Source organism: Coregonus lavaretus (genome assembly GCF_964263955.1).
Source record: "Coregonus lavaretus genome assembly, chromosome: 34".
In the NCBI taxonomy this organism is placed as follows: Eukaryota; Metazoa; Chordata; class Actinopteri; order Salmoniformes; family Salmonidae; genus Coregonus; species Coregonus lavaretus.
The window spans coordinates 18817492-18844100 of record NC_140021.1 but is presented as its reverse complement, the minus strand read 5'-3'; the positions used below and the strand labels follow the sequence as shown (position 1 = coordinate 18844100).

At 40.9% G+C, this 26609-nt stretch overlaps 2 protein-coding genes across 2 annotated transcripts; one reads left to right on the top strand and one right to left on the bottom strand.

Moving 5' to 3' along the window:
- Window positions 1-490: 490 nt before the first annotated feature.
- trdmt1 (tRNA aspartic acid methyltransferase 1) lies at window positions 491-13381 on the bottom strand. The gene is made up of 11 exons (XM_084151818.1): window positions 13248-13381; window positions 12370-12479; window positions 8756-8832; window positions 8560-8631; window positions 8066-8131; window positions 7622-7691; window positions 7452-7535; window positions 6898-7229; window positions 4191-4248; window positions 3808-3937; window positions 491-902 (listed from the first exon to the last, which is right to left on the bottom strand). The coding sequence occupies exons 1-11, from the start codon at window positions 13309-13311 to the stop codon at window positions 802-804; spliced, it is 1164 nt and encodes a 387-aa protein (XP_084007944.1). The 5' UTR covers window positions 13312-13381; the 3' UTR covers window positions 491-801.
- Window positions 13382-14491: 1110 nt separating this feature from the next.
- Window positions 14492-22877, top strand: vim (vimentin). The gene is made up of 9 exons (XM_084151807.1): window positions 14492-15167; window positions 15814-15874; window positions 18420-18515; window positions 19054-19215; window positions 20191-20316; window positions 20866-21086; window positions 21518-21561; window positions 21949-22031; window positions 22248-22877. The coding sequence occupies exons 1-9, from the start codon at window positions 14614-14616 to the stop codon at window positions 22287-22289; spliced, it is 1389 nt and encodes a 462-aa protein (XP_084007933.1). The 5' UTR covers window positions 14492-14613; the 3' UTR covers window positions 22290-22877.
- Window positions 22878-26609: the final 3732 nt, after the last annotated feature.

The following is a 26609-nucleotide window of genomic DNA, read 5'->3' as shown; positions in this document are numbered from 1 at the left end:
AGGGGTGCACTTTGTCCCCACTGGTCTTCTTCTGGGAGAAGGCATAGGCAGCCACATAGAACCATAAAACACCCAAACTTACCCAACGATGAGAGGGGGGGGGGGGGAGTGTTTTAAACACAATTACATACCGGTTATGTCCTTTTATTGGGTGATTGACACGAGCCATCACATGCTTTAAGAGATGAGTAACCAGAGGTTAGGTTAGGGACTATGCTGGGGTGAACATTAGTTCGCTAACAGTAACACATGCAGGGACCTGGATGTTTGAAGCTTCTTTCTTAGTGTATGGTTCAAATGTGTGTATGGTCCACTGTACAGTCCAAATGAGTTGAGCAGTGTTTCCCATCTATAAAAGATTTCAAAAGTTTTTGAACTTCCTTGATAAACATTAATATTTGACGAGGAAGGCTCAAATCATATTCATAATTACTGCCAAAAAGAAGATCCATCATAATACATACAAGTTCAGAAAATAAGAACAAAAGAATATAGCAAAAAAAAAGTTTTATTTAATTCAGTTAGCAGATTTGAAATTGAAATGAAAAAAGCAAAGGCATCTGCAGAGGTTGATTCCATGATTCCATGATTCCAATCCATGTCGTGTAGCACATCGTTTATACAATAAATACAGTATGTAACTTGTCCCTCTGGCCCAACTGTGGACTCTAGGACAGACAGACTGTGGCTACATTATCTCACTAGTAGCACAGTTATAACACAGATATAAACTGGAAAACAGTATTTTCCCCTAGGCAGAATGTATTTTGGGTTAGGATACCATGAGTTGTATACACCTGGTTAGGATACCAAGAGTTCTATGAGCCGGGCAACCACATGTACGTTCAGGCTATTCCCCAGGACTCGGTACTGCTGCTTGGTGGAGATGTTCTTTGGGATATCTGCAAGAAAAACAACACAAAATCATTACATCACATATTATCCTATGAACAAGACTAAACATATACTGATTTCCAGGTTAGTTTTTCCCAACATTGTCAAGAGACTAAACAGTTGTATGAGAATGTCCATACCTCATTAAAATCCTTAAGAGTCAATTGACACACCTAAGTAACATAATACAAAAATCCCCATCAAAATCTGTCAGTTTAAGCTAAAAATATCAGTTTTTTTGCATGGGCTGCGTCTCAATCCACCGCATCCGCCTATGTCGGTCTTCCGCATCTGTGGTGGAAGGTGGCCGAGCTACAGCTATGTTTGTCAGACCATGAGACACCCCGAAAATCGGTTTTCTGACGAAAACGTCTGCAGTGTCCGAATGGTTTGGCCTAAAAAACTTTTAGAACCACTCTACGGAAAGGGGTGATTCTCATTAACAGGGGTGACTCTCTCCGTTTTGTCTACGACCCCCAAGTGTCATGGGACTCGTCTGAAGGTAACCCATACAAATGAATGGAAGTAGTATTGTGCCAACAAAAACAAGGTCTTAAATACAGTGCATTCGGAAAGTATTCATACCCCTTCAATTTTTCCACATTTTGTTATGTTACAGCCTTATTCTGAAATTGATTAAATAAAAATTGTCCTCATCAATCTACACACAATACCCCATAATGACAAAGCAAAAACTGGTTTTTATACATTTTTGCAAATGTATTAAAAAACTTAAAAACAGAAGTACCTTATTTAAATAAGTATTTAGACCCTTTGCTATGAGACTCTAAATTGAGCTCAGGTGCATCCTGTTTCCATTGATCATCCTTGAGATGTTTCTACAACTTGATTGGAGTCCACTTGTGGTAAATTCAATTGATTGGACATAATTTGGAAAGGCACATATCTGTCTATATAAGGTCCCACACTTGACAGTGTATGTCAGAGCAAAAACCAAGGCATGAGGTCGAAGGAATTGTCCACAGAGCTCAGAGACAGGATTGTGTCGAGGCACAGATCTGGGGAAGGGTACCAAAACATTCCTGCTGCATTGAAGGTCCCCAAGAACACAGTGGCCTCCATCATTCTTAAATGGAAGAAGTTTAGAACCACCAAAACTCTTCCTAGAGCTGGCCGCCAGGCCAAACTTAACAATCGGGGGTGAAGGGCCTTGGTCAGGGAGGTGACCAAGAACCCGACGGTCACTCTGACAGAGCTCCAGCGTTCCTCTGTGGAGATGGGAGAACCTTCCAGAAGGAAAACCATCTCTGCAGCACTCCACCAATCTGGCCTTTATGGTAGAGTGGCCAGACGGAAGCCACTCCTCAGTAAAAGGCACATGACAACCTACTTGGAGTTTGCCAAAAGGCACCTAAAGGACTCTCAGACCATGAGAAACAAGATTCTCTGTTCTGATGAAACCAAGATCGAACTCTTTGGCCTGAATGCCAAGCATCACGTCTGGAGGAAACCTGGCACCATCCCTACGGTGAAGCATGGTGGTGGCAGCATCATGCTGTGGGGACGTTTTTCAGCGGCAGGGACTGGGAGACTAGTCAGGATCGAGGGAAAGATAAACGGAGCAAAGTGTAGAGAGATCCTTGATAAAAACCTGCTCCAGAGTGCTTAGGACCTCAGACTGGGGGGAAGGTTCACCTTCCAACAGGACAATGACCCTAAGCACACAGCCAAGACAACGCAGGAGTGGCTTCCGGGCAAGTATCTGAATGTCCTTGAGAGGCCCAGCCAGAGCTCGGACTTGAACCCGATCTAACATCTCTGGAGAGACCTGAAAATAGCTGTGCAGCAACGCTCCCCATCCAACCTGACATAGCTTGAGAGGTTCTGCAGAGAAGAATGGGAGAAACTCCCCAAATACAGGTTTGCCAAGCTTGTAGCGTCATACCCAAGAAGACTTGCGGCTGTAATCGCTGCCAAAGGTGCTTCAACAAAGTACTGAGTAAAGGGTCTGAATACTTATGTAAATGTGTACTTATATTTCCGTTTTTTATTTTTTATTAATTTGCAAAAATTTATAAAAACTGTTTTTGCTTTGTCATTATGGGTTTTGTGTGTAGATTGGGACAATTTAATCAATTTTAGAATAAGGCTGTAACATAACAAAATGTGGAAAAAGTCAAGGGGTCTGAATACTTTCCGAATGCACTGTATGTGTACAAAATAGATTATATATTTCCTGAGCGTTCTTATATCTCCTAGATATAGGACAGACACTTCAAAACCTTATTTATTTTTTGACTGTCTTTTTAGCCAATTATGAATGTCTTAGTCGATGCGTTTCTATGGGCTATTGTAGTAAAGGCCAAATTCAATATTTTATCTGTCCCAAAAAAATCTATATTTTTTATACCTAAAGGGGTCCCAAAATTCTAAATCAAATAGCTAAATGATCCATGGTATGACCATCTTAAAACAATTCAATTTGTTAGCTTAGTATTAAGATCCCTTCTCTTGTCACCCGCAGGCCCTTACTCTCTGGCCCCTCTCATCTTGTTATCTTGGCCTGCTTCCTACGTCCTCTACTCACTCTCATTATATCACCCACCCAGAAAGCTCCTTACGCTAAATCCTTTGTATAGAAAAACACTGCAGCTAACTAGGCTTAGCACTCACCGTAACTAACATGGTTACATGGAGCAAGTGCGTAAGACTAGGCATGTGCTGTGTTTGCTGTGACGACAACTCAACTAATGAACTACTGTAGGCTGCATGCTAGTTTTAATTGTATAACTCAGTGAGGAAAGTCCTCACATGGCCTACAGTATAAGGCCTATGATTTATGGAGTTTTGTACTGCATTTGATTGGATTTATTCTTGGTCTTGATTAACTTGATGAACTAACTAATCAAATAGAGGTCCTACGTTATGGGCTAATGGATATGAATGACTCACTGAAGTGCTTGGGGAAGCCCATGAGGTTGGCTATCTCTCTAGGGGAGAAGTAGCGGAGCTTCAACCTGGACAGCTGCTGTAGTTTCTCCTCCTCAGACAGACGCTCCAGAGATTTAAACGCTGCTTCCAACTGAGGGGAAACACAAACAAAGAACATATCTGTCAGGATAGAGCTCGCCCTGTTCTCCTAGGCACATGCAGCCAACACCCTGCTCGCATCTGCTTACTGTCACGTTAAATGTACACTTTGAGACAGGTAATGGAGCAGCTAGGCAGGTCTAAGACCTCCTAGACATTGCGAGGGTGTACGTATACATAAGCTGGCTAAGTGATCTATTAGAAGACACGTGTGGCATGTGTAAGGTCGTAAGGTCAAAACCTACATCTGTTTCCATACAGGACTGAAGCACAGAGCCTGTTCCCTCAACGTAGTGTCCATAGCTGTGGAAAAATAGGGAACACAAAATCAGCAAATACTGAAGTTTACACAAGAACGATACCAACAAATGAAAACATATAGGGTCAAATGCATGGTATACCAGGCTAGATTAGGTGAGAGTATGATGTAAAGCTGTGCTACTCTATACTGTTTAGGGTTTTTAGGGGGTTTTCTGCCATTGAAATTTGTTTTTTTGGGTCGCCTAAGTCCAAACAGTGTGAAATATATACAGTTGAAGTCGGATGTTTACATACACCTTAGCCAAATACATTTAAACTCAGTTTTTCACAATTCCTGACATTTAATCGTAGTAAAAATTCCCTGTCTTAGGTCAGTTAGGATCCCCACTTTATTTTAAGAATGTGAAATGTCAGAATAATAGTAGAGAGAATTATTTATTTCAGCTTGTATTTCTTTCATCACATTCTCAGTGGTTCAGAAGTTTACATACACTCAATTAGTATTTGGTAGCATTTCCTTTAAAATGTTTAACTTGGGTCAAACGTGTCGGGTAACCTTCCACAAGCTTCCCACAATAAGTTGGGTGAATTTTGGCCCATTCCTCCTGACAGAGCTGGTGTAACTGAGTCAGGTTTGTAGGCCTCCTTGCTCGCACACGCTTTTTCAGTTCTGCCCACACATTTTCTATAGGATTGAGGTCAGGGCTTTGGGATGGCCACTCCAATACCTTGACTTTGTTGTCCTTAAGCCATTTTGCCACAACTTTGGGAATATGCTTGGGGTCATTATCCATTTGGAAGATCCATTTGCGACCAAGCTTTAACTTCCTGACTGATGTCTTGAGATGTTGCTTCAATATATCCACATCATTTTCCTTCCTCATGATGGCATCTATTTTGTGAAGTGCACCAGTCCCTCCTGCAGCAAAGCACCCCCACAGCATGATGCTGCCACCCCCGTGCTTCACGGTTGGGATGGTGTTCTTCGGCTTGCAAGCAACCCCCTTTTTCCTCCAAACATAACGATGGTCATAATGGCCAAATAGTTATATTTTTGTTTCATCAGACCAGAGGACATTTCTCCAAAAAGTACTATCTTTGTTCCCATGTGCAGTTGCAAACCGTAGTCTGGCTTTTTTATGGCGGTTTTGGAGCAGTGGCTTCTTCCTTGCTGAGCAGCCTTTCAGGTTATGTCGATATAGGACTCGTTTTATTGTGGATATAGATACTTTTGTACCTGTTTCCTCCAGCAGCTTCACAAGGTTCTTGCTGTTGTTTTGGGATTGATTTGTGGTCCCATGGTGTTTATACTTGCGTACTATTGTTTGTACAGATGAACGTGGTAACTTCAGGCGTTTGGAAATTGCTCCCAAGGATGAACCAGACTTGTGGAGGTCTACCATTTTTTTTCTGAGGTCTTGGCTGATTTATTTTGATTTTCCCATGATGTCAAGCAAAGAGGCACTGAGTTTGAAGGTAGGCCTTGAAATACATCCACAGGTACATCTCCAATTAATATAATATAATAATAATAATAATAATAATATAATATGCCATTTAGCAGACGCTTTTATCCAAAGCGACTTACAGTCATGTGTGAATACATTTTTACGTATGGGTGGTCCCGGGGATCGAACCCACTACCCTGGCATTACAAGCGCCATGCTCTACCAATTGAGCTACAGAGGACCACAAATGCTCAAATGCTGTCAATTAGCCTATCAGAAGCTTCTAAAGCCATGACATCATTTTCTGGAATTTTCCAAGCTGTTTAAAGGCACAGTCAACTTAGTGTATGTAAACTTCTGACCCACTGGAATTGTGATACAGTGAATTATAAGTGAAATAATCTGTCTGTAAACAATTGTTGGAAAAATTACTTGTGTCATGCACAAAGTAGATGTCCTAACCGACTTGCCAAAACAATAGTTTGTTAACAAGAAATTTGTGGAGTGGTTGAAAAACGAGTTTTAATGACTCCAACCTAAGTGTATGTAAACTTCCGACTTCAACTGTATATATATATATATATAATAATAATAATAATATTATTATATATAATATATATTTAAAAATAAATTAATAAAACATTGGGAGGGAAAAACGCTTTCAGTGTCAAATTAAACAACTAAAACCAGATATGAAGTATTTAGAAAAGATAAATGGACCTATATATATAATTTTATAACAAACTTTGAAAACTAACAATTACCAAAATAAAAGCTAGACAGTCAGGGAGAATTGAAAATTCCCCAAAAAATGAATTTAGCAGTATATATTTTGTTATGTTTGAGCAAAAGAACAGCATTAGCCATGGCAAAATGCATAGAACTACAGGGAATTAGCTTTAGCAGTAGACTCAGCGAAATGACGTTGCCACGAGCAGAACTGCAGATATTGAGATGCATGTGCACGGGTTCGCTTCACACTCTTACAGAGAGGGAGCCACAAGACCAAAAGCAGAGAAGTTGAGCCTCGTACTTCAACGCTCTTAGAAATTGACCCACTATGCTGTTTACTTTCTGCATCTACGTCATATCACTAAGCTACCTTTAGAACTGCAACATTTTATCTGAAATTCAGCCGCACCGATAGGCCGACCACGCCCCTGCCACGCCCACCACTTAGGCCCCTTTTTGATCCAGAAAAAACCCTACTGTCTCTATGCTCCATTGCTGCTTGATGCCATACCCTTTGGTGAAGCAGACAGATCTCCTGCAGGTGGGCCTGACTATATCCATGAGCAGAGCGTAGCGCAGCAAGGTCTTAGGAGGAAGGAGGTACTGCTCCATCTCCCCTTCTCCCTGGTCCTCCAGGTAGGCCCTGATCTGTCTGAGGGACGGGTCTCTGTTCTGACTGCTCTTCCTCTCAGCATCCTGGGCCCGCTCCAGCTTGTACAGGATACCACCTTCATCTTCCTTGTGATCGTCCTTTTGGCAGGTGGTTGTAGTGGGACTAGGTGAGATTGGAGAACTGGGCTCTAATAAGACCTTGTCTGCAGGGTGCGGGAAACCTTCCTGGATCTGGTCATGGGAGGAAATACGTTTACCTCACATTGTTTACTTGGTTGTGACAAATACATAAAACCAGGATGTTGTCTACAAAATGTATATGAAGACAATTTTGCCCACAAAGTGTATGGAGCCATTCTCCTTCAGGAATGCAAAGTAGACATCATTACATGTAGTTAGGTACATCATATCCATAACATAATAGAGATTGATGTTAAGGTGACTGGGCCCCACCGCTGAAGTGGTGTGGAAGGAGAAAGATCCTGGTGGTGCTTTGGCAATCATGAAATACCGGAGTCTGGAGTTGGGCATCCCCAGCTGTGAACAGAGATAGAGACAGTTAGAATCTAGAAGATGTGTAAGCTCACTATGCTGCTGTAATGTAAAGAAACGTGATGTCTTACACATGTAGGAGAAACCATGAGCTCCTGATAGTTATATCCACATTCCTTTAGCGTTTTCACCAAAGAGTCCCTAGGCAGAGTAGAAAATACTATTCAGACATCACTCTTGGCATACATTTAGCCATCTCACAGAAAATGGTATATCATATTTGTTATAAGACTGCAGTAAATGCACTGTACATGACAGTTGAAAAGTAAAGGGGCTTTAGAGAAATTATGTGGTAAACGAAATCAAAAAAATTGCATTTAGCTGAAAAATATATAGGCCTACAGGACTTAGTAGAGAAGTGGGCTGTCTAGTGCTCAGAGAAAGTTCTGTACACAGATCAGATCCACAGTGACAGAGACAGGCTAAACACACAGCCTGTCCCAAAACCGCATTGGCTGCCAACAGGGTAACCATAGTGACCTTCCAGAGCAGGGGACTCCCATCTCCATGGTTACCTGGCGGAGGACGTCTCAAAGCCTTTCACGTTCTCCAGCAGAATGAAGCGCGGCAACTTGCTGAGCCTACAGGGAGAGAAGAGGGTCAAACCACACAGCATGTCTTTATTCATAAAAAAACTAACATAATTCAGAGAGGTGAATTCATATTGATGGCAATATTCTTACACTTTCTGAATGTGCAATATGCAACAGGATATTACATCAGTCTATCTATAAACAGAATGTAATGAGTAAGAAAATGACATGGTCATGATGGTGTAGAACAATGGTTTCAGTGACCTGGAACTGAATCAATGACTCCAGAAATAGCTACTAGCTAGGTAACAAATAGGGGAAACTGAGTAACTACAGTGGAGGAAAAGACTGAATGAACTTCAATCCTATGGCTAGAAATAGGTCAAAACAGAGTAGCTACCTAGAAAACAACCAAGGCACTGGAAAGAGAGACCAACTGGAAAGATGAATAGGGAGTGTAAATGTATGTGTCTAACCTTGGTAGAAGGTCAAGGATGTAGAGAAAGCTCTTGGTTCTGGGGTCAGTTACGTCACCTTGTAACCCAATCCTACAGAGAGGAAGACGATTGCAGTGTCCCTTTTTTAACACATCTATGACCTAACTCAGATAATCTTTAAATGCTAACACCAGATCTTAGGCACATGTGTACGCGTACACACACAGGCACATACCTAGTGAAAGGTTGACATGGAGGGCTCATCAAGATCATATCAAACGCCAATTTGTTGAAATCATCCAATGTCATTCCCTGAAACCAAACAAAATTACTTTGATTTAAGCTACATAAAGTGACAGATTAAAAATTAAAATAAATAAAAACACATAAGAAAACAGCATTTCATCTTCTACTTAAAACTGTGATTGTGCTATGACATTATGACTGATTGATAGCTTTCTATGTAAGCCATAGCTACTGTATATAAGCCTGTGATTATGAGAGCAACAATATATACTGAGTGTACAAAACATTAAGAACACCTTCCTAATATTGAGTTGCACCCCTCTTTTGCCCTCAGAACAGCCTCAATTCGTCACGGCATGGACTCTATAAGGTGTCAAAGGCGTTCCACAGGGATGCTGTCCCATGTTGACTCCAATGCTTCCCACAGTTGTATCAAGTTGTCTGGATGTCCTTTGGGTGGTGGACCATTCTTGATACACACAGGAAACTATTGACAGTGAAAAACCCGGCAGCGTTGCAGTTCTTGACACAAACCGGTGCGCCTGGCACCTACAACCATAACCCGTTCAAAGGCACTTAGCCTAAATCTTTTGTCTTGCTCATTCAACATCTGAATAGCACACATACACAATCCATGTCTCAATTGTCTCAAGGCTTAAAAATAATTATTTATTTAACTTGTCTCCTCCCCTTCATCTACACTGATTGAAGTGACATCAATAAGGGATCATAGCTTTTACCTGGTCAGTCTATGTCATGGAAACCTACTCAGTGTAGGTCTGTGTGTAACCATTACCCCTCAGTGGTATGCCCATAACATTAATCTCTCATCTTTTCACAACCAATAAAAGCCTGCAGGTATACTGCTGTTTAATGTGTTATAAGCATGCAGGCTTATGAGCCTTTATATTGTCTTCGGGTTAGGTTATGTCCCTGGATTTAAAACACTACAACAACATAATTTCTATTTACATCTGGGCAATTCTACGGTAAGGGAAGTAGGCCTAGTCACTTTAAAATAATGTATGCCAAACAAAAAACATTGATTAACAAACCATAGAACTATATGCAAAATGACTAGGCCTACTTTGAAAATGTACACAGTAAATTCAGATGCAAAGTTTGGTAACAGAATTACGGTTAAACATTTTTTTTTTACCAAACTTTGTATCTGCACATTACTTTATTTGTAAAAATGTGTTAAAAATAGTCATTGTGCATAGAGTTCTATGGTTTGTTAAACTTTAAAATTAATGTTTTTTGTTTGGTATACATTTTAAAGGGAAAAATCGTCTCAGCATAATTACGTTACCATGGAATTGCCCTTCTGCTTTCACTGAAACTCTGGGCTAATTTGAAGAGAGTGACGCATAGACCTATAACTGCATGAATAGTCTATCCTGTTAGGAAGACAGTGCAAGTTGTGCACCATGACTGACTGGATGCTGACAGAGCAGACAACCTTTACCCCTCACTTAACCTGCTCCTCAGTTACTATTTTACCTCAAACAGCCTATTAAAACATAAGTCATGGGATTATGTGGGGAAAAGCAAAATAAACAAATACATCCTAGATTATGGAACGTGTGCAACACTAAAGGAGTAGGCCCAATATATCTCAATGGGTCTTCCACCAAATCGGTACCTTTTGAGAAGTGTAACAAATAAAACTGTTTGATATCACATAATTTTAACATTCTGTAATAAAGAGCACATGTTTAACATCATAAAAAACATATTTTCCCATCTCAAGTAGTTAAATAAAGAATGACTATAGTAAGTGCCTATTAAGTGCCAAATAAAGTAAAACAGGGTTGACCGTAACAGGTTTGACGATTTCATCATAAATCAGCCATAAATCCCCTTGTGACAGGGGGAATGGAAGCTTGGGCAGGAAGTGGCAATTGAATGCAAGCTTCACAAAAAAAAAATAAACGTTAAAACATTTCTAGCCTGTCTATCTATGCGTAACATGGTTGATGTGTTATGCTTGACCCGCTCAGTTATCCAGCACAAAACAACAGCAAATTGCCAAAAAGAGTAGAACCAGCTCAACTGTTTTACACTATGATTTGAGTATTAGATGTTCAATGTTTCTTTAGAATTGTATTTAAGGAATAGTTTCCATATTAAAAAGAGAGTTCAGTTCACGTAACAAGGTTGACCTTAAAATTAGGGACAGACGTAAATGAATCACTAGACTAATCACATGAAATAGCCTAAATATTAATATTCATAAATGACTGTCAAAACAACAAAATAACCACGGCTTTACAATGTTGAAAACATGGAGAAATGTTGGGATTAAGTGGGTTCAAATCTTCCTAGAAGTAACAGAGGGTGCACAGAGGGCCATGTGAAAAGGCAGAATATTGGCACTTTAGCAAGTCTATATTTATATAACAAATCTGATTAATTGAATTATCCATATGGTCTATATTAAAAGGACACTTCATTTAATATAACAGGCTTTTAAAATGCAATATTTGTGCACAATTTCTACTTAAAATATCAAATGGACACAAAAGGCATTCATTTCATAATAAAGCATATTTATCCAAATTAACAATCTTGTGTCAATAACAGCTACTCTTGTATGAGGACTAGGCTAATTGGCAAGAATAACACTGAGCGTTAAATAAAAATTCCATGTTGGTTTCTATTATCCAGGTCAAAGATCACTTAAACTCATCTCAGGATAATTACACTGAAATGACAATGATCTGCACATGTCAGCAAAGTGCTTCCTTTTGTAACAAATACACACAATTTAGAAGGTTAATGCTAGAGATTAAAGACATGTTCTGGAACTTTGGCGACTACTAAGTATTTTTTAAACCTCCCGCTTTGGGCTGAATGTGTCAATGTGTAGTTCATAATTTATGAGCAGAATTACTGTCTTGCCTCAATTAGCCACGTAATCCATAGTTTGAAAGCAACTGCTTTTCTGGAAGCTGTGCCATTTTCCCTACATTTTTTCAGGGCTAATTTGAAGAGAGTGATGCATAGACCTATAACTGCATGAATATTCTATCCTGTTAGGAAGACAGTGCAAGTTGTGCATCATGACTGACTGGATGCTGACAGAGCAGACAACCCTACCTTTTCCCCCATGTGGGCCAGCCCCCTAGCAATTCAAATTCTAGGCAATGATCATCAGCCCCTCACCATTTGAGTGACTGGTAGCAAGATGCACACACAGCAGAGCGAGAGAGAGAGCATTGATGTGGTGCACATATCTGCACATATGTGAAGTAGTACGCCATTTTCAGGGACCACCTTTGGATCGTGAGGCTAATTTCAGAACGTTTGGCTAAAAAGTATAAAAATGTACCGGATAATCTCTTTAACCTAAAATCTCTGGTTGTTTGAGAGACTTTTCATATCCTTTAGTTTTAGCCTTGGTACTTTGAATGTCTGAATGTCTCTCAAAGTACAGGTATATGTGACCTTCTTACAAGTTAACATGAGCTGACAATTTCAGTTAAAATTGGTTATTTCCTTTGGTGAAGTGTGCCCCTGAAATATAGCCTGCTGGTTAAGAATGCAGTATGGCAACTCTTTTGAACCCAGGACCTCAATGACAGGTCTAAGAGTGCTCACCTCTATGGTCTTGGGAAGTAAAGGCGTGTTGGGGAAGTTGTGTTTGTAGATCTCATTGGCTGTGGTGTTCACATCCACTGCAGCTACCACCTCTGCTGCCACACCACTCTCTGCACAGAGAAAGAAATAGGAGTGTTCATCAACATGAAAAGATAGACAGCTAACTTATACACAACAGTAGGCACTATGGTCTAGTGGTTTGCTAATGAGCCTGGTAGCTAATGATCAACAGGTATTGTCCCATAGACTTTATGAATAGCGACAGTGACACCTGTTGAAAGCCAAAGTATGACAGGCTGCGTCAACCTGAGCATTCCAAATGAACGTCACTGCCTGAGCAAAGTGTACACTTGTTCACTTCCTTTCACTGAATTGAAAGGAAATGACTGGTATAAGAAATATGGTAGAAATTCCCGCTAGCCATGCTTCCACTAACGAACTAAACTCCACTCCACAGTTGAAACTGTCAGCTATGCCTCCACCAATCCAATGCTTTAAGATTTGTGGGGAGTAGTGAACGAGTGCACACTTCAAGAGAAAGGAGATATTATTGGAATGCAAAAGGCTTAGTTGGCTGGACAGGAGCAATTAACCTTGTTAATTGCGCATGAGCGAAAATTTTGACAAATTAACGAGATTAACTAGGCGAGAAACTAGCTACAAATCAATTTCCAGTCATCTTTGCAAACAATAGCTAAGTATTTGCTCTCCAATTAAGAACAAGGTAACGCTAGCTAGCTTCTGTAGCTAGCTAGCTATCATCAGTAAGAAAACCATTCACTTGCTATCGTTAGCAGACGCGGCTAGCCAATTTATAGCATGCTTGGACACAAAAACACAGTCAGACTCACAAGTGACTAGCTATATATTTCACATACCTGTTAATGCATAATGCATTCCTCCGATACCGCTGTACAATTCTAGTACTCTGAGATGTTCCATGTTTGGTCCCTGGTAGAGCTATCTGGGTTTGACAGCATGCACATTGTAAACAAGATAACGTGTTGCTGGTGCGTTTCCGATCAGAGTAGAGTACTAAAAGAAAGGTTCCGGAGATTACATTTCCGCAGGCGCACTTAAATGCGTACTGTGGAAATTGCATAGACATTATCTGTAAGACTGTGTAAATAGTTAGGCTGTTAATTATATAAGGCTACATGCGGTTTATAAATCTGTAATAAACTGTAATGTCATTAGTTGAAAATGTGTGATTTTCTATTATATTCTGTTCTATTGTATTTTAATCTAATTAAGCCTACATTATATCCTAAAACCTCCCTGAAATACTTTTCTACCTTGCTAAAATAGACACATTCTGTATCAGGAAACAGTCAGCTTTAATAGTTTTCATGTCAAGAGGAAATGTTGCTATATGAAACCTAAACTTGTTTCCCCAACACAAAGAAATGAAGATGAGATTCAGGCTATAGTGTGTGTGCACTTAGAAAACCCTCCAGAGGGAAGGGTCAAGTCTTTGAGGTAAATATGCACATTCCCATAGCAACACATATAAAATGGGTTGGGGGAAGGGGGAGTCAACTTTGATCTGAATAATGAGTGCCATTCAGTTCTTTATCAACCTTGACTCTCATGTTGGACACATGTTGGTGGGTAGCCTAATGATACATATAAAATGTAGAAGAAAAGCCAGTAGCATAGTTGCATAAATTATTTATTTAGGCTGCACGTCATGCATAATTCTGTATTTTTGGCAATCACATGCAAATATCATGTTTATTATGGGCCCTGTAATGAATAAATTAAGGATGTGACCAATATCCGTTTTTGAAAGAAATGTTGTAACAGAAGATACAAATAAACAGATGTCACGACCGCACGCCTTACATGCGAAGTCTACTATGGGCTATATTTAAAACAGTATGTAAGGGCCATCAGTAAACACTTTTTGTGTCTCTGTGGATGTGTTCTGGCTTTTGCCAAATGGCAACTGGGAAAAAACAACTTACGAACAAAAGGGTCTGCGGCACAATAGAAGATGGCCCAATGCCCTGAACGCGCATACCAGTGTTTTCACAGGCTCCGGGCTTCGTCAATCACACCCCCATGTGATTTGCATAAAGGGAGTGGACTATAAAATCCGACATTGGTCTACTGCAGAGTTCTCGCTGGGGCAGTACTGTTCAGGGTTCATCACACACACTGAAGTGGAAGTCCAGTTTGAGAGAAAGCATTTACACCGGTTTTTGAAGAAAGAAGAAACCTTAGGGACCAAAGGATTACAATATGAACCGGACAACCAACAGGCAAACCACCACTTCATCCTCGTACAAGAGGATGTTCGGCGGCGAAGGACGCCCCGGTGTCGGGATGGCTCGGTCTACCTTGTCTAGCCGCCAGTACTCGAGCCCGGTGCGCTCCTCTCGGATGTCCTACAGCGTCTCCTCCGCTCCGCCGAGCATCTATGCCTTCAAGAATGTCCGACTCCGCAGCAGCGCCCCTATGCCCCGGCTCTCGTCCGACATGGTGGACTTCGCTCTGTCCGATGCCATCAACTCGGAGTTCAAAGCCAACCGGACCAACGAGAAGGCGGAGATGCAGCACCTCAACGACAGGTTCGCTAGCTACATCGACAAAGTGCGCTTTCTAGAGCAGCAAAACAAGATCCTGTTAGCGGAGCTGGAGCAGCTAAAGGGCAAAGGCGCGTCCCGCATCGGGGATCTGTACGAGGATGAGATGAGGGATCTGCGGAGGCAGGTGGACCAGCTCACCAATGAGAAAGCCCATGTCGAAGTGGACCGGGACAACCTAGGAGAGGACATCGAGAGGCTCAGAGAAAAGTAGGCAACGAATGTACTTTATTTTCTAAATTCCCCCCACCCCCCCATCTCAGAAGCACTATATGAACAATTAATGCGTAAAACTGCCAAGAGAGACTACACGTCCCTTTTCACTTTTTGTTCCACAAGACCTTTGTTGGAATAAATTCATTCATTCCCAAAAAAATGTATTGGCAACGGTCCATGCATGCTTTAGTTCTTTGTAAAGCCATTAGCCCACAGCCCCAGAACTGCATGCAGATTAAGGGCAATTAAGCGCTCTTCCCTGTCAAAGATTTAGCTGTTTTGTTCAAAGCCTGGATGGAGTTGACGTTTTGCACTGAACATATTATGCAATCACGAAATACTTGAAAATGAGCTCATTCTTCCAATGGCAGCTTTCCATTGGAATATTTGGGCTGTTTTTAAAGAAAGGGGAACGATTATCCTTTTCTTGCACATATATGGCTAATAATAATGTTGTAGCAGATTTCAAATAGTATAAGTTATTGGTAAAAGTAACCTCAGATAAGACTCAAGATGTTATGGTGATATTAGTCAGGACTCAGGAGTAGCACTATAGCCTTCCCTACTCCAGGACTTCCTCACCAAATGTGGGTGTGGCACTTGAAATGAATTATGTAATACTCTCCAATGCTATTTTCAGGCTCCAGGATGAGATGATCCAGAAAGAGGAAGCGGAGCACAACCTGCAGAGCTTCAGACAGGTATTCACATAATTATTCCTTCATTCTATTCATCCTTCATCTAAAAGAAGTGCAAACACAACAAACATTCTATTTGTGTTATGCAATCTATTTTTATGAATTATTTATCAACAGTAAACGACATAGTCCTGTTCATTTCATACTGAATACTTGTGATTGTTTTTTCCTACTAAAGCATGTCTTTTGAAATGTGAAGATCAACATCATGCCTGGTGAAGTTGCGTAGGTCCCATGTAGAGATGTTTCACCTCGTGTCAATCTCTAGTCAAACAGCCAGCCATGTTGGGCGTGTTGCAACCAACTCCATTTGACCAAAGTCTTGACACGAGTGTGTTTTTATTTTTTTAGTATTCTTTTTAGTATTTTTTTCTTCTTGTGTATATCCTATATGTAATTGTAAGATGCAGGGCACCCTCGCAAAAGAGACGTTGGTCTCAGTGGCATGCCCTGTTAAAATATAAAGTAAAATGAAGTGTTTTTTGCTGTTCATTCATGGAGCGCAACGTGTGCAGTTTACATTAGAATGACTGCCTTTCCACTGATGCTGGCTACTCAAGTGTTACTCTAGACATTTTAGAGAAGGTATTTTGGGGATTTAGGTCAAATCGCCATTGGTTTTCATTCATTTGGTGGCATTACAGTAAGGAGCTGTTTTGAAGGCTTTGTTACTGCGGACCTTGGTGGTTATTGATCTTCTCGTACACCTCACAGTGGGCTCCCCATTCAGAATGCAGTCTCATTCAAATGAGCAATATAACTTTTGTTTCGGAGAGAACATTAAATCAAGTAGAGCTCCCTGATAATGTATACGCAACCTAATACATCATTCTAAGAATAGGGATACACCTTATCCTCATCAAGATGCCACTTTCTAGCCTACATTGCTTTTTTTTATCACTTTTGTTCTCCCCTTGGGGAATTACCAGTGGAACACGTAGTGGGGTGAGGTTGTCAAATATAATGTGACAAGAGCCCAGCTGTTGAAACAACTGTCCGACCCGAACAGAGGAATGTCCACAGCAGCTCTCCTCCATCCAGGCCCGGTCTGGTCCGGGCCAGTCACTGTGTCTGGGTCCTAAACACAGAGCTCAATGGACAGCTTTGTCCCAGTTGGGGAAATGATGGCAGGAAAGCTGATTCTCCAATGCCATTGTTTCTGTTCTGTTGATGAGGAGATGGAGAGGGGGGTTGTGGGTTAAATGACAAAGCAAGCTGTTGTCTGGGTGGGCGGTACCAGTGGCGGGGGTGGGTGAGCGGCTCTGACTGACCTCAGGGCACTGGTCGGCCGGCAGGCAGCAGACAAATGGAGACCGTGTTTGTTCAAGTACATCTGGCGCTGGCACCAAGGGCTCTCCAGATCCGGGCCAGACGGAGACAGAGCTGAGACCAGAGGCCAGCAATCTGTATGTGTGTCCAGCAGCAAAGCTCTTATGCTGGAAATACTTTAAAATGTAGCTTTATTGACATGAGGCTGATTTTATATCTGATTCCTGACTGATTATTTTCCCCCAGTAACTACACCACACTGTGCTGCTTGTTCACGTATTCTTCATTAGGGCTTTTAAATACAGTAAACGACTGCTTCTCTGTGGGATTTAATGTCATGGTGTTGCTGTGACAATACAGGAAGCTAGGAGTTTGGATCAAGATGATCAGCACTGACAGGCCATCAGGATGTGAAAAATATATGGGTCAAATACAATGCATTATACAGAAGTTACCTGAGACCTAGTAAGGAGACCATGTCTCTGGATTTGGAAAATGGGTTAAAGTATTTTATGAGATATTACGTTTTTATTTCCAAAATGCTATAGCTACCAATTTTACACATTTGTGTTTTTTCATCAGAAATGATTGCTTATGGGTACCTTCCTGTGTGTAAATTATTACTGTTCTCAGATTTGTAATAGATTTGAGATGTGTATGAAAAATTTGACTCTGTGGTTGTCGCACCTAGCTATCTTAAGATAACTTAACTTACTGTAAGTCCCTTTGGAGAAGACCACCTGCTAAATGACTGACTTTATTGAATAATAAATTTAAAAAACATTTGTAAAAATTTGTCAAATGTATAATTTGTACATTTCTTTATTGTTACATTTGACTGTAAAACCTATGTCTCTGAGTGAGGCGGATATAGCATTTTGAAATGACATGAAACCATCAAGTGATAGATTTCAAACAAATATATGCCTGTCATTGAACAACCCCATCCCATGATTAGATTGTTTTTTCACTATTTCTTTAAAGGATAAAAGCTAATTTACCAACATTTGTGAAAATATATAGCGTTTTGGCATGAAACTCTTCGTATGCCATTTAGAAGACTCTTATCCAAACATTTTATGTACAGGTGGTCCCAGGTTCGAACCCACTATCCTGGCATTGCAAGTGCCATGCTCTACCTACTGAGCTACAGAGGACCATTTATGCCATTGTGGTTCAGTATTGAGGATGTGGACCACTATTTACTGCAATGCCACTGTACGGGAACATAGAATGTGATTGATGTAAAACGTTGTTCTGAATGTTTCCTGTGATGTAGGATGTGGACAATGCCTCCCTAGCTCGTCTGGACCTGGAGAGGAAGGTGGAGTCTCTTCAGGAGGAGATCATCTTCCTCAGGAAGCTGCATGACGAGGTAAGTGTCTCACCTGACACCCCCCACCCGTCCCAACAGACATACAGCTGACGGTGGTGTTGTCACTTAAGTCTGTCCATCTAACCTTACACCCCCACCTGTGCCAAGTTCGGACAGTCCGTGTCCAGCCACCACCTCCGTCACCAAGTCCTGAGAGGATCACGGTATTGGCCTGTCCAGCAGGGTCATTGCCATGTTGATTACACACACTCAGCGGATCGGAAGTCTGGGAATTACTGTCTAGAGGATAAATGCATGGCAGGTGGAGCGACGACACAGATCAAGGAGGATTACCCCACACAGGAAGTTCAACAGCAAACCATTTTTAAAAAATGGTTTGTGAGAAATCACATTTGAAGGGATGGCTGAATATGTAAACCAACATATCTCAAGTTACCCAACTACATGAGTATACTGTAACAAACACACCTGTGTGACCACGGTACATTATTGGACGTTAGCCAGTGAGGTAACCTTCTGATCTGCAGATCTAAGATCAGTGCTGTAACCGTCCCTCTCTCCTCTATCTACTCTGTAGGAGGTTGCTGAGCTGCAGGCACAGATCCAGGATCAGCATGTTCAGATCGATATGGACGTGGCCAAGCCTGATCTGACGGCTGCCCTGAGGGACGTGCGTGTGCAGTACGAGACCCTGGCCAGCAGGAACCTCCAGGAGTCTGAAGACTGGTACAAGTCAAAGGTCCGTACCCCTCACTCACACAATGGCTGCAGCCCAAATGGCTTTGGTCAAAAGTAGTGCACTATATAGGGAATGGGGTGCTATTTGGGATGCATCTGTGTCCCCCTCACACTGTCTGTCCTCTACTTGTCGTTCAATCCTTCACACTGGCTTTGTCTCTTTGGCCCTGTCTGTCACAAATCACAATGAAAGTTGATACTTTGAGAGGATGTAGTAGGTTAGTATCTTGCTATGGAGCCTAACACCATCAGGGTTTTCAATCTTTGAAGATCGATTGCAATTGCCCATTAGTTCACTGTTCTACGAAGACAAAGCTGTCCTACCATGACAAAGCACAATAGCAGTTCTAGTGTGCGGTTCTAGCAGTGATCTCTCTCTAGGGATGACCGAGTAGACGTGTCCAGCAGGGCTATTCCCTATAGGATTAGCTTTTCAGTCTCCTAACAGGCCAGATGGTGCTGTAGGGCTCAGTGGATTGAGTAGACAGCTGACCGCTCAGAGTCAATGACAATGGTCTGTGAGTGACCGCAGAGTGCCTTGCTCAAAATAAATTGATCTTCTCGATGGAAAACTAAATGGAGACATTTGAGGACAATGGATATTGGATAAAAAGTCATACAAAGTGGTTTCTCTAATGCTGTAAAAGTGTTTGCAGAGAGCGAGAGATACAAATTGCCTGTGTGTCGAGTTAAGAAAGGCTAAACGTCTGGGCTTACAGCCAGGGTGAGAAAAGAAAGGCTGAGCGTTCAGCTTTTAATCTCAGGGTTCAGGAGTAGAGCAGAGTTTTCTCATGCAAGTCCCTCTCTCTCTTGCTCACTCACCTTCTGTCTATCCCTTTGCCTCTCAGACTCCCCCACATCAATTAAGGCTAATTAAAAAGCCTTTTAATCTCTTTAATGATAACTAACAAGGCCTCTGCCCTCTCTCTGCCCCACCCATATATCTTTCTTTATATCTCTCCCTCCCCCCTCTCAGTTTGCTGACCTGTCGGAGGCTGCGACCCGTAACACCGATGCCATCCGCCAGGCCAAGCAGGAGGCTAACGAGTACAGGCGTCAGGTACAGGCCCTAACCTGTGAGGTGGACTCTCTCAAAGGAACTGTAAGTACCTCCTGTGCAACCACTATCCCTGTTCACTTCCTTTCTTGACTTATTCCTTTCAGCTCCTAGTGGAGCAAAGGGCCTCGATAGTGAGTCTCCAGCAAACCCTACGTCTCACTACAGAGGAAATATAGTGTACTACTAGAGTGAAAAGTACCGGCAGAACATCTCCTGTGCTGAGTCAGATGAAATGCAACTTTAATGAAATTAGTGGTTGAACACCAAAAATAGACTAGCAAAACAACCTCAGCTGACTGAGTGCATTCTGGTGTCCTCCCAAGACTTGATTTAACAACCCAGATGCAAATACAATGTTAACAGAATTTCTGGAAGTGTCTTTGCAGAGAATTTCTAAATGTACTACTGTGTAGCATCCCTTTACCCCAGACAATGACCTGTGTCTTCTTGCTCTTGGTAGAGCAAGTCCCTCCCAGTCTCTTCTATATATTTGCTTAGACTCCTACAGCCACATCTCAGGGCAACCTATATGAGAGCATAATTTAACCTGAAACAATGAGTCATCTCTTCTTATCAACCTATGATGTGTAGAATGAGTCCCTGGAGCGTCAGATGAGGGAGCTGGAGGAGAGCTTTGGCTGCGAGGCTAATAACTTCCAGGACACCATCGCTCGCCTGGAGGACGACATCAGGAACATGAAGGATGAGATGGCCCGTCACCTCAGAGAGTACCAGGACCTGCTCAACGTCAAGATGGCCCTGGACATAGAGATCGCCACCTACAGGAAGCTGCTGGAGGGAGAGGAGAGCAGGTGAGGTCATGATGGTGATGGACATGGAGATAGATACCTACCACAAGCTGCTGGAGGGAGAAGGGAGCACGTGATATAAACAGAGAGGAATTGGAAAGAGAGAGGAGAGGAAGTAGAGTTAATGAGAGCGGGTGCACATGAGGGGGAGTGTGTGTGTGTGTGTATATATATATATATATATATATGTTTGTGTACTATAAGTGTCTTTTGATGTTTATGGTAGTTTATACAAGAGACTGATGAGTCAATACTGAAACAAACAGGTTTTATCTTGTGTTCTCCTCTGGACTGTAGATAAGCGTATTAAATGGGCCTGTAAGGAAGATTAGTGTATCTGTGGTTTGCATGCCAGTTACTCAAAACCTCAGACGTCTAGCTGTGTCTAATGCGCTTTTCCTTCTCTCCTCCCCCCCTCTCTTTCTCACTCTTAGAATCACCACTCCCATGCCCAACTTCTCATCATTTAACCTGAGAGGTAGGTTCCATTTTGATAAAGCTATAAAACAGAGCACTACCTCCTGTGGAAACGCATTACTCATGAGGATATCCTGAACACTAGCTTGACAACTTCACCAGAGAACCAGCAGAATTATCCTCATATAACCTCGGAGTGATGCAGCTGAGCCTTATAATTATTGATAGTTGGGACTCTGAAAGTCCTTCTCAAAGAGAAATCATGTAATGGAATGTAACCGCTTATACTGATTTTATATGGCGACATAAAGGTTGTATACAACAGTATGTAACAATTCAGTTACTGATTTGATTAGGACGGTTAATCATATGTTGTTGTATTGTGAGTGGAACATTTAATATCATTGTATCCCGGTTGCACTCTATTCAATATTTTGTCTTATTGCAGAATCCATGCTGGAGGCTAGACCAATGATTGAGAACCTGTCAAAGAAGGTTGTGATCAAGACCATTGAAACTAGAGATGGTCATGTAAGTACTAGACTTCATTTAAGTCTATAGAATTAAGAATCCATAACATTAGTGAAGTCAGAGTTTGTGAAGTCTGTCAATTTGACTTTCATGGTAGCGACACAAGTCCACTGAAGCCTGATACGAAGACATCATAAAGGCACATGCATTATACCTGTAAGCTGCAAGTAAAGTGTTGCCATACTGACTATAACCTCCCTTCCTCTCCTCCATCAGGTGATCAATGAGTCCACCCAGAACCATGATGACTTGGAGTGAACATCACATAGCATGTCTCTATTGAGAAGAGAAAATAGTTAGCAGCGTACTGGGGAAGAATACACTGTCGGGGGACAAGGCGAAAGCAAAATGGGATATTTCTGTTGTTTATGTGAGTAAAACAACAAAAACAGACACAAAAACAGCTTTAAAAGTGCCTTTTTGACATGTTAGGGGACTTGCTGATCTGATCTGGTAGGGTTGTTGCTAGGTAGGATAGACACTGTTTAGAGGAGATGAAACCAGCTTTACTGAATGTTTATGTTTGACCACATACACAGGGCAAGCCTCAAATGACCCCCCCCCCCCCCCCCCCCTCCCCCCCATGTTATAGTGCTCTACTTTTTTATAGGGCTCTAGTGAAAAGTAGTGCACTAAGGGAATAGGGTGTCATTTGAGATGCAACAACTGAGTCTCTAGTTTACACTTGAGCTGTTAGACTTAGACCATAGCAATACTTTGAGCAATGGCTGTTTTTTTCTATTCTAATTTACCAAAATCATGGAAAGGATTGAAGCACTGTTTCATGTACACAAACAAGACCAACACCAAACTGTCAACACTTCTGTAAGTCAATAAACCTTTGTGAAAAAGAAAATTAATTCTGAGGTGTCTTGAATTATACTTTTCTTCTTTTGAGGTTAATGTCCAAAAAGTACTAGTACTTAGGTTTGATTTTTTTTAATTCCACAAATTCAATTCTAATTCAATTCCTTCTCCCTGGAAGTTCATTTAATTCAAATTCCAGGTCAGTCTCAATTCAAATGTTGAGGGAATTCCAATAATTAATTTCCAGATTCAATATTATCACTGTCAATTCCTGAAATTCAAACTCAATTCCCTCAGGCTTTCAGGCTGATCCTGTCAGTGTTCAGACAGCCTAGCTACACTGGAAATATATATATATATATATATATGTATGTATATATGTTGAAAGGATTTAAAACAAATCCTGCAGTCAATATTTGATACTAAGTGCATTAATTTAATTCATGGGAAATGTACAAATATGGAATTCCAAATCAATTCCAAAGATTAAATGTTTTTACAATTTCAATTCTAGTCCAAACAGTCTAATTCCAATTCAATTTCAATTCCATAGCTTGAAGATTGTTGAAAATGTAATTAAATGTAACTTATCCACTTCATGAGTGCGTTCAAGAATAGAATTGGAATTTCAAATTAAATTGGAATTTACCCAAACACTGCTAGTACTATGCTATGTTTATTGATGTATTTATGTACTATGAAGTTGAAACTTGGACTAAAACACTGTATCAGGAAACCTCATAGAGCTCTACACAGTTGTCTTCTTGGTAATCATGACTTCCACATATGTTTCCTCTGCTTATATCTCTTGGTCCTCAAAGTGACTGTGTATAGTCAGGTCCTGCTAACTCACATTAGTAAGGCAAACTCTGCTCTCTCTGTAACCCCAGACAACCGCATGAGTGAGAAATACAGCTTGTTAGATAGTTGTCATTCTACCTTATCACTGAGTTCTCATGCATTTGGTAGGTGATGTAATGGTCACATGACTAGAGCAAGGCTACAAGAGGACATCACTATACAGTAAGTGCAAGACGCAGCTTAGCAATAAGTCGGTGGACTAATTGGGGAAATAAGAGAGCAAAACAATGGTCTCTACCAAGATGCTAACAAACAACCTTAACAAACACTGATACACATCATATAAAACCTCTTCTTTCAAGCTCATGTTTCTAACTTCCTCACACTCTAACCCTTGTCCCTTGGCACCAATCACAAGAAAGCTGGATCAAGAGCTCAGTCCCTTGATAGTCCCACTGACCTCTATTTGGGGTAACATTCCTGTGAGTATTCTGGGACCGAGACAGCCAAAGACCCAAAGGGGTGCTGTTTCGGGTCGAGGAGTGGGTTAGATCTGTTTTCATACTGCTTCATTCCCACTGGGGATGCTATCTTGGTATGAGGGCAGTTAGAGAGCTAATTTAAGCCCTATTCTCAACATCGCTTGGACATAAATCCACATACTCCTGCTGTGTGGCAGAAAGTAAAAGAGTAGCCAGTCATACAAGCAGTCAGGTACAGTACAATGGACAGTTTTGTCATATGATGCAAGCAGTCAGAAACATATGGATAGGTTCACTTTAGTTTGTCTATACGAATGTGATACAGATGCAGGCCAATTAGCATGTTATCAAGTGCAGGCCAATACAGTACATGGAGCGGACATCCATGGAGCAGTGTGGATCAAAGTTATGTCAAAGTTCATCATAAATTGTGTTGGAGACCAGGTTTGTGCCCCAAATGGCACGCTATTCCCTATATAGGGCACTACTTTTGACCAGGGCCCATAGGGTAGTATACAATCTGTAGGTCCTGAGTAGATTTCCTGTCTTTGACTACCTCCTAGTGGAGAATGCTAAGTCAAAGCACATACACCCACATCTAGGCCTACATACGTCATTAATTTATGTTCATCCCTGTAAATATCATGTCGGCACACATCAGATAACCTGTTTGTAATACTTAAGACTACATGCCAATTGTTAGCTCTGCTCACATAATCCATGCATCCACACACTTTATTTCATGGTCATTTTTGTAGTAGCCTCCCACTGGGCACAGATGTTAGTTCAACGTCTAGTTTTGATTTATGTGAATTCAAGGTGAAATCAACAAAATATTGAACCATGTCATTGTATTTAGGTTAAAAATATGAAATGCCCTTACGTATGGAGGACTAAAAGTGCCACAATTAAATAAATAAATACACCATTAAATAATTACTTAAATGTGTCATTAATTAATTAAAATTAGAATTAAATACATAAATGTGTTATTAAATGTGTCATTAATTAATTCAAATACCGATTCATTTTATGTAAAATACATATATAATAATTTCACTATTTACATTTACATTTCATGGTCCTGCGTTGGAGTGCTTCCTGAATTACTTAAAACTGTCAAACTGACCCATCAAAAGTTGGTAGGCGGAACCTAACGCCTGATTGGTTACCCTCTGCATCAAGCCAAGACAAATCAATTCCGGATAATGTCAGCAGGTCCTGCTTCTACATCCTCTGCTAAGTTTAAAATGTCTCTAACCAACTCCCTGGAAAGTTCACGGAGATCCTCCATTGTCTCTATCCAGGTTGGCCTACTCTACTTCAGACCAAAGCAATGGATCAGACTAGATTCGCGTTAGCCCCGCCCACTGACTTTGATGGGTCAGTTTGACAGTTTTAAGTAATTCATGAATCACTGCAATGCAGGATCATGAAATGTAAATGTAAATAGTGAAATAATTATATATGTATTTTACATTAAATGAATCGGTATTTGAATTAATTAATGATACATTTAATTACACATTTATGTATTTAATTCTAATTTGAATTAATTAATGACACATTTAAGTAATTATTTAATGGTGTATTTATTTATTTAATTGTGGCACTTTTAGTCCTCCATACTTACGTTGATGACTTTTTGCAAATCCAATCAGTTTCCCACGTTGATTCAATGTCATCACATTTATTTTTTGGGTTGAAATGTATGCACTCACTAACTGTAAGTCGCTCTGGATAAGAGCGTCTGCTAAATTACTTAAATGTAAATGATGTGGAAACACGTTGATTCAACCAGTTTTTGCTTGTGGTCGGGAAAGGCATAAAGGCACATTCCTTTTGACAGTACGTCCCTGCACATTAATATCATATTTATCAACGGATAGTTTTTATACGGTGAAACTTACTTTAGTGTAGCCTAAAACTTTTAAAAGAGAATTGTTTGTTGCCACTGGACATCCACAAATTAATACATACCATCTTAAATGTAATATATCAGACAAAATGTAAGTTTACTATGTTACGTCTACCCCTGAGTCCAGGTTGGCCATTGAACTCACTTGACTGTAGTCAGAGATGGAAGAGGAAACTAAACATCCCACTCGCTATTTTTTTCTGGTTCATATACAGTCAATGACCTAAGCAGACCAGACCCAGCTGCTATCGCATTGGTGCCTAAATGGGAAAGCCATCCCTTAAGCAGACCGGAACTGTGACAATTATTTTCCAATGGTAAACGGCCTGAGTAAGACATCTTCATTTATCCACCATCTTTGCCGTAGTCTTCTTTCCAAACAGGAAGTGACAAACCTGAGGTGGGAATGGGCAAGTTCGTTTTGCATGGCCCGGTGCCCGGTTGGTCTGGATTTAACCTAATGTAGCAGGAGTAAAAGAAACGCCTTAAACTAAATGCCCCAGATTCTGGTCATGAACAGAAAAAAAAGCTGTTGGCGGATGTTCTCTTCTGCACTGTTCAACCAATCCA

Bases quoted from the DNA above. Each gene is read 5' to 3' on its own strand.
- trdmt1 (XM_084151818.1), bottom strand. From the start codon at position 13,311: ATGGAACATCTCAGAGTACTAGAATTGTACAGCGGTATCGGAGGAATG. The intron at 8,833-12,369 runs GTGAGCACTCTT...GTTTGGTTTCAG, and splicing joins TACTTCCCAAGACCATAGAG to GGAATGACATTGGATGATTT. The intron at 903-3,807 runs GTGAGTCATTCA...TTTTTCTTGCAG, and splicing joins GGGCTTCCCCAAGCACTTCA to ATATCCCAAAGAACATCTCC.
- vim (XM_084151807.1), top strand. From the start codon at position 14,614: ATGAACCGGACAACCAACAGGCAAACCACCACTTCATCCTCGTACAAG. The intron at 21,562-21,948 runs GTAGGTTCCATT...GTCTTATTGCAG, and splicing joins CTCATCATTTAACCTGAGAG to AATCCATGCTGGAGGCTAGA. The intron at 22,032-22,247 runs GTAAGTACTAGA...CTCCTCCATCAG, and splicing joins TTGAAACTAGAGATGGTCAT to GTGATCAATGAGTCCACCCA.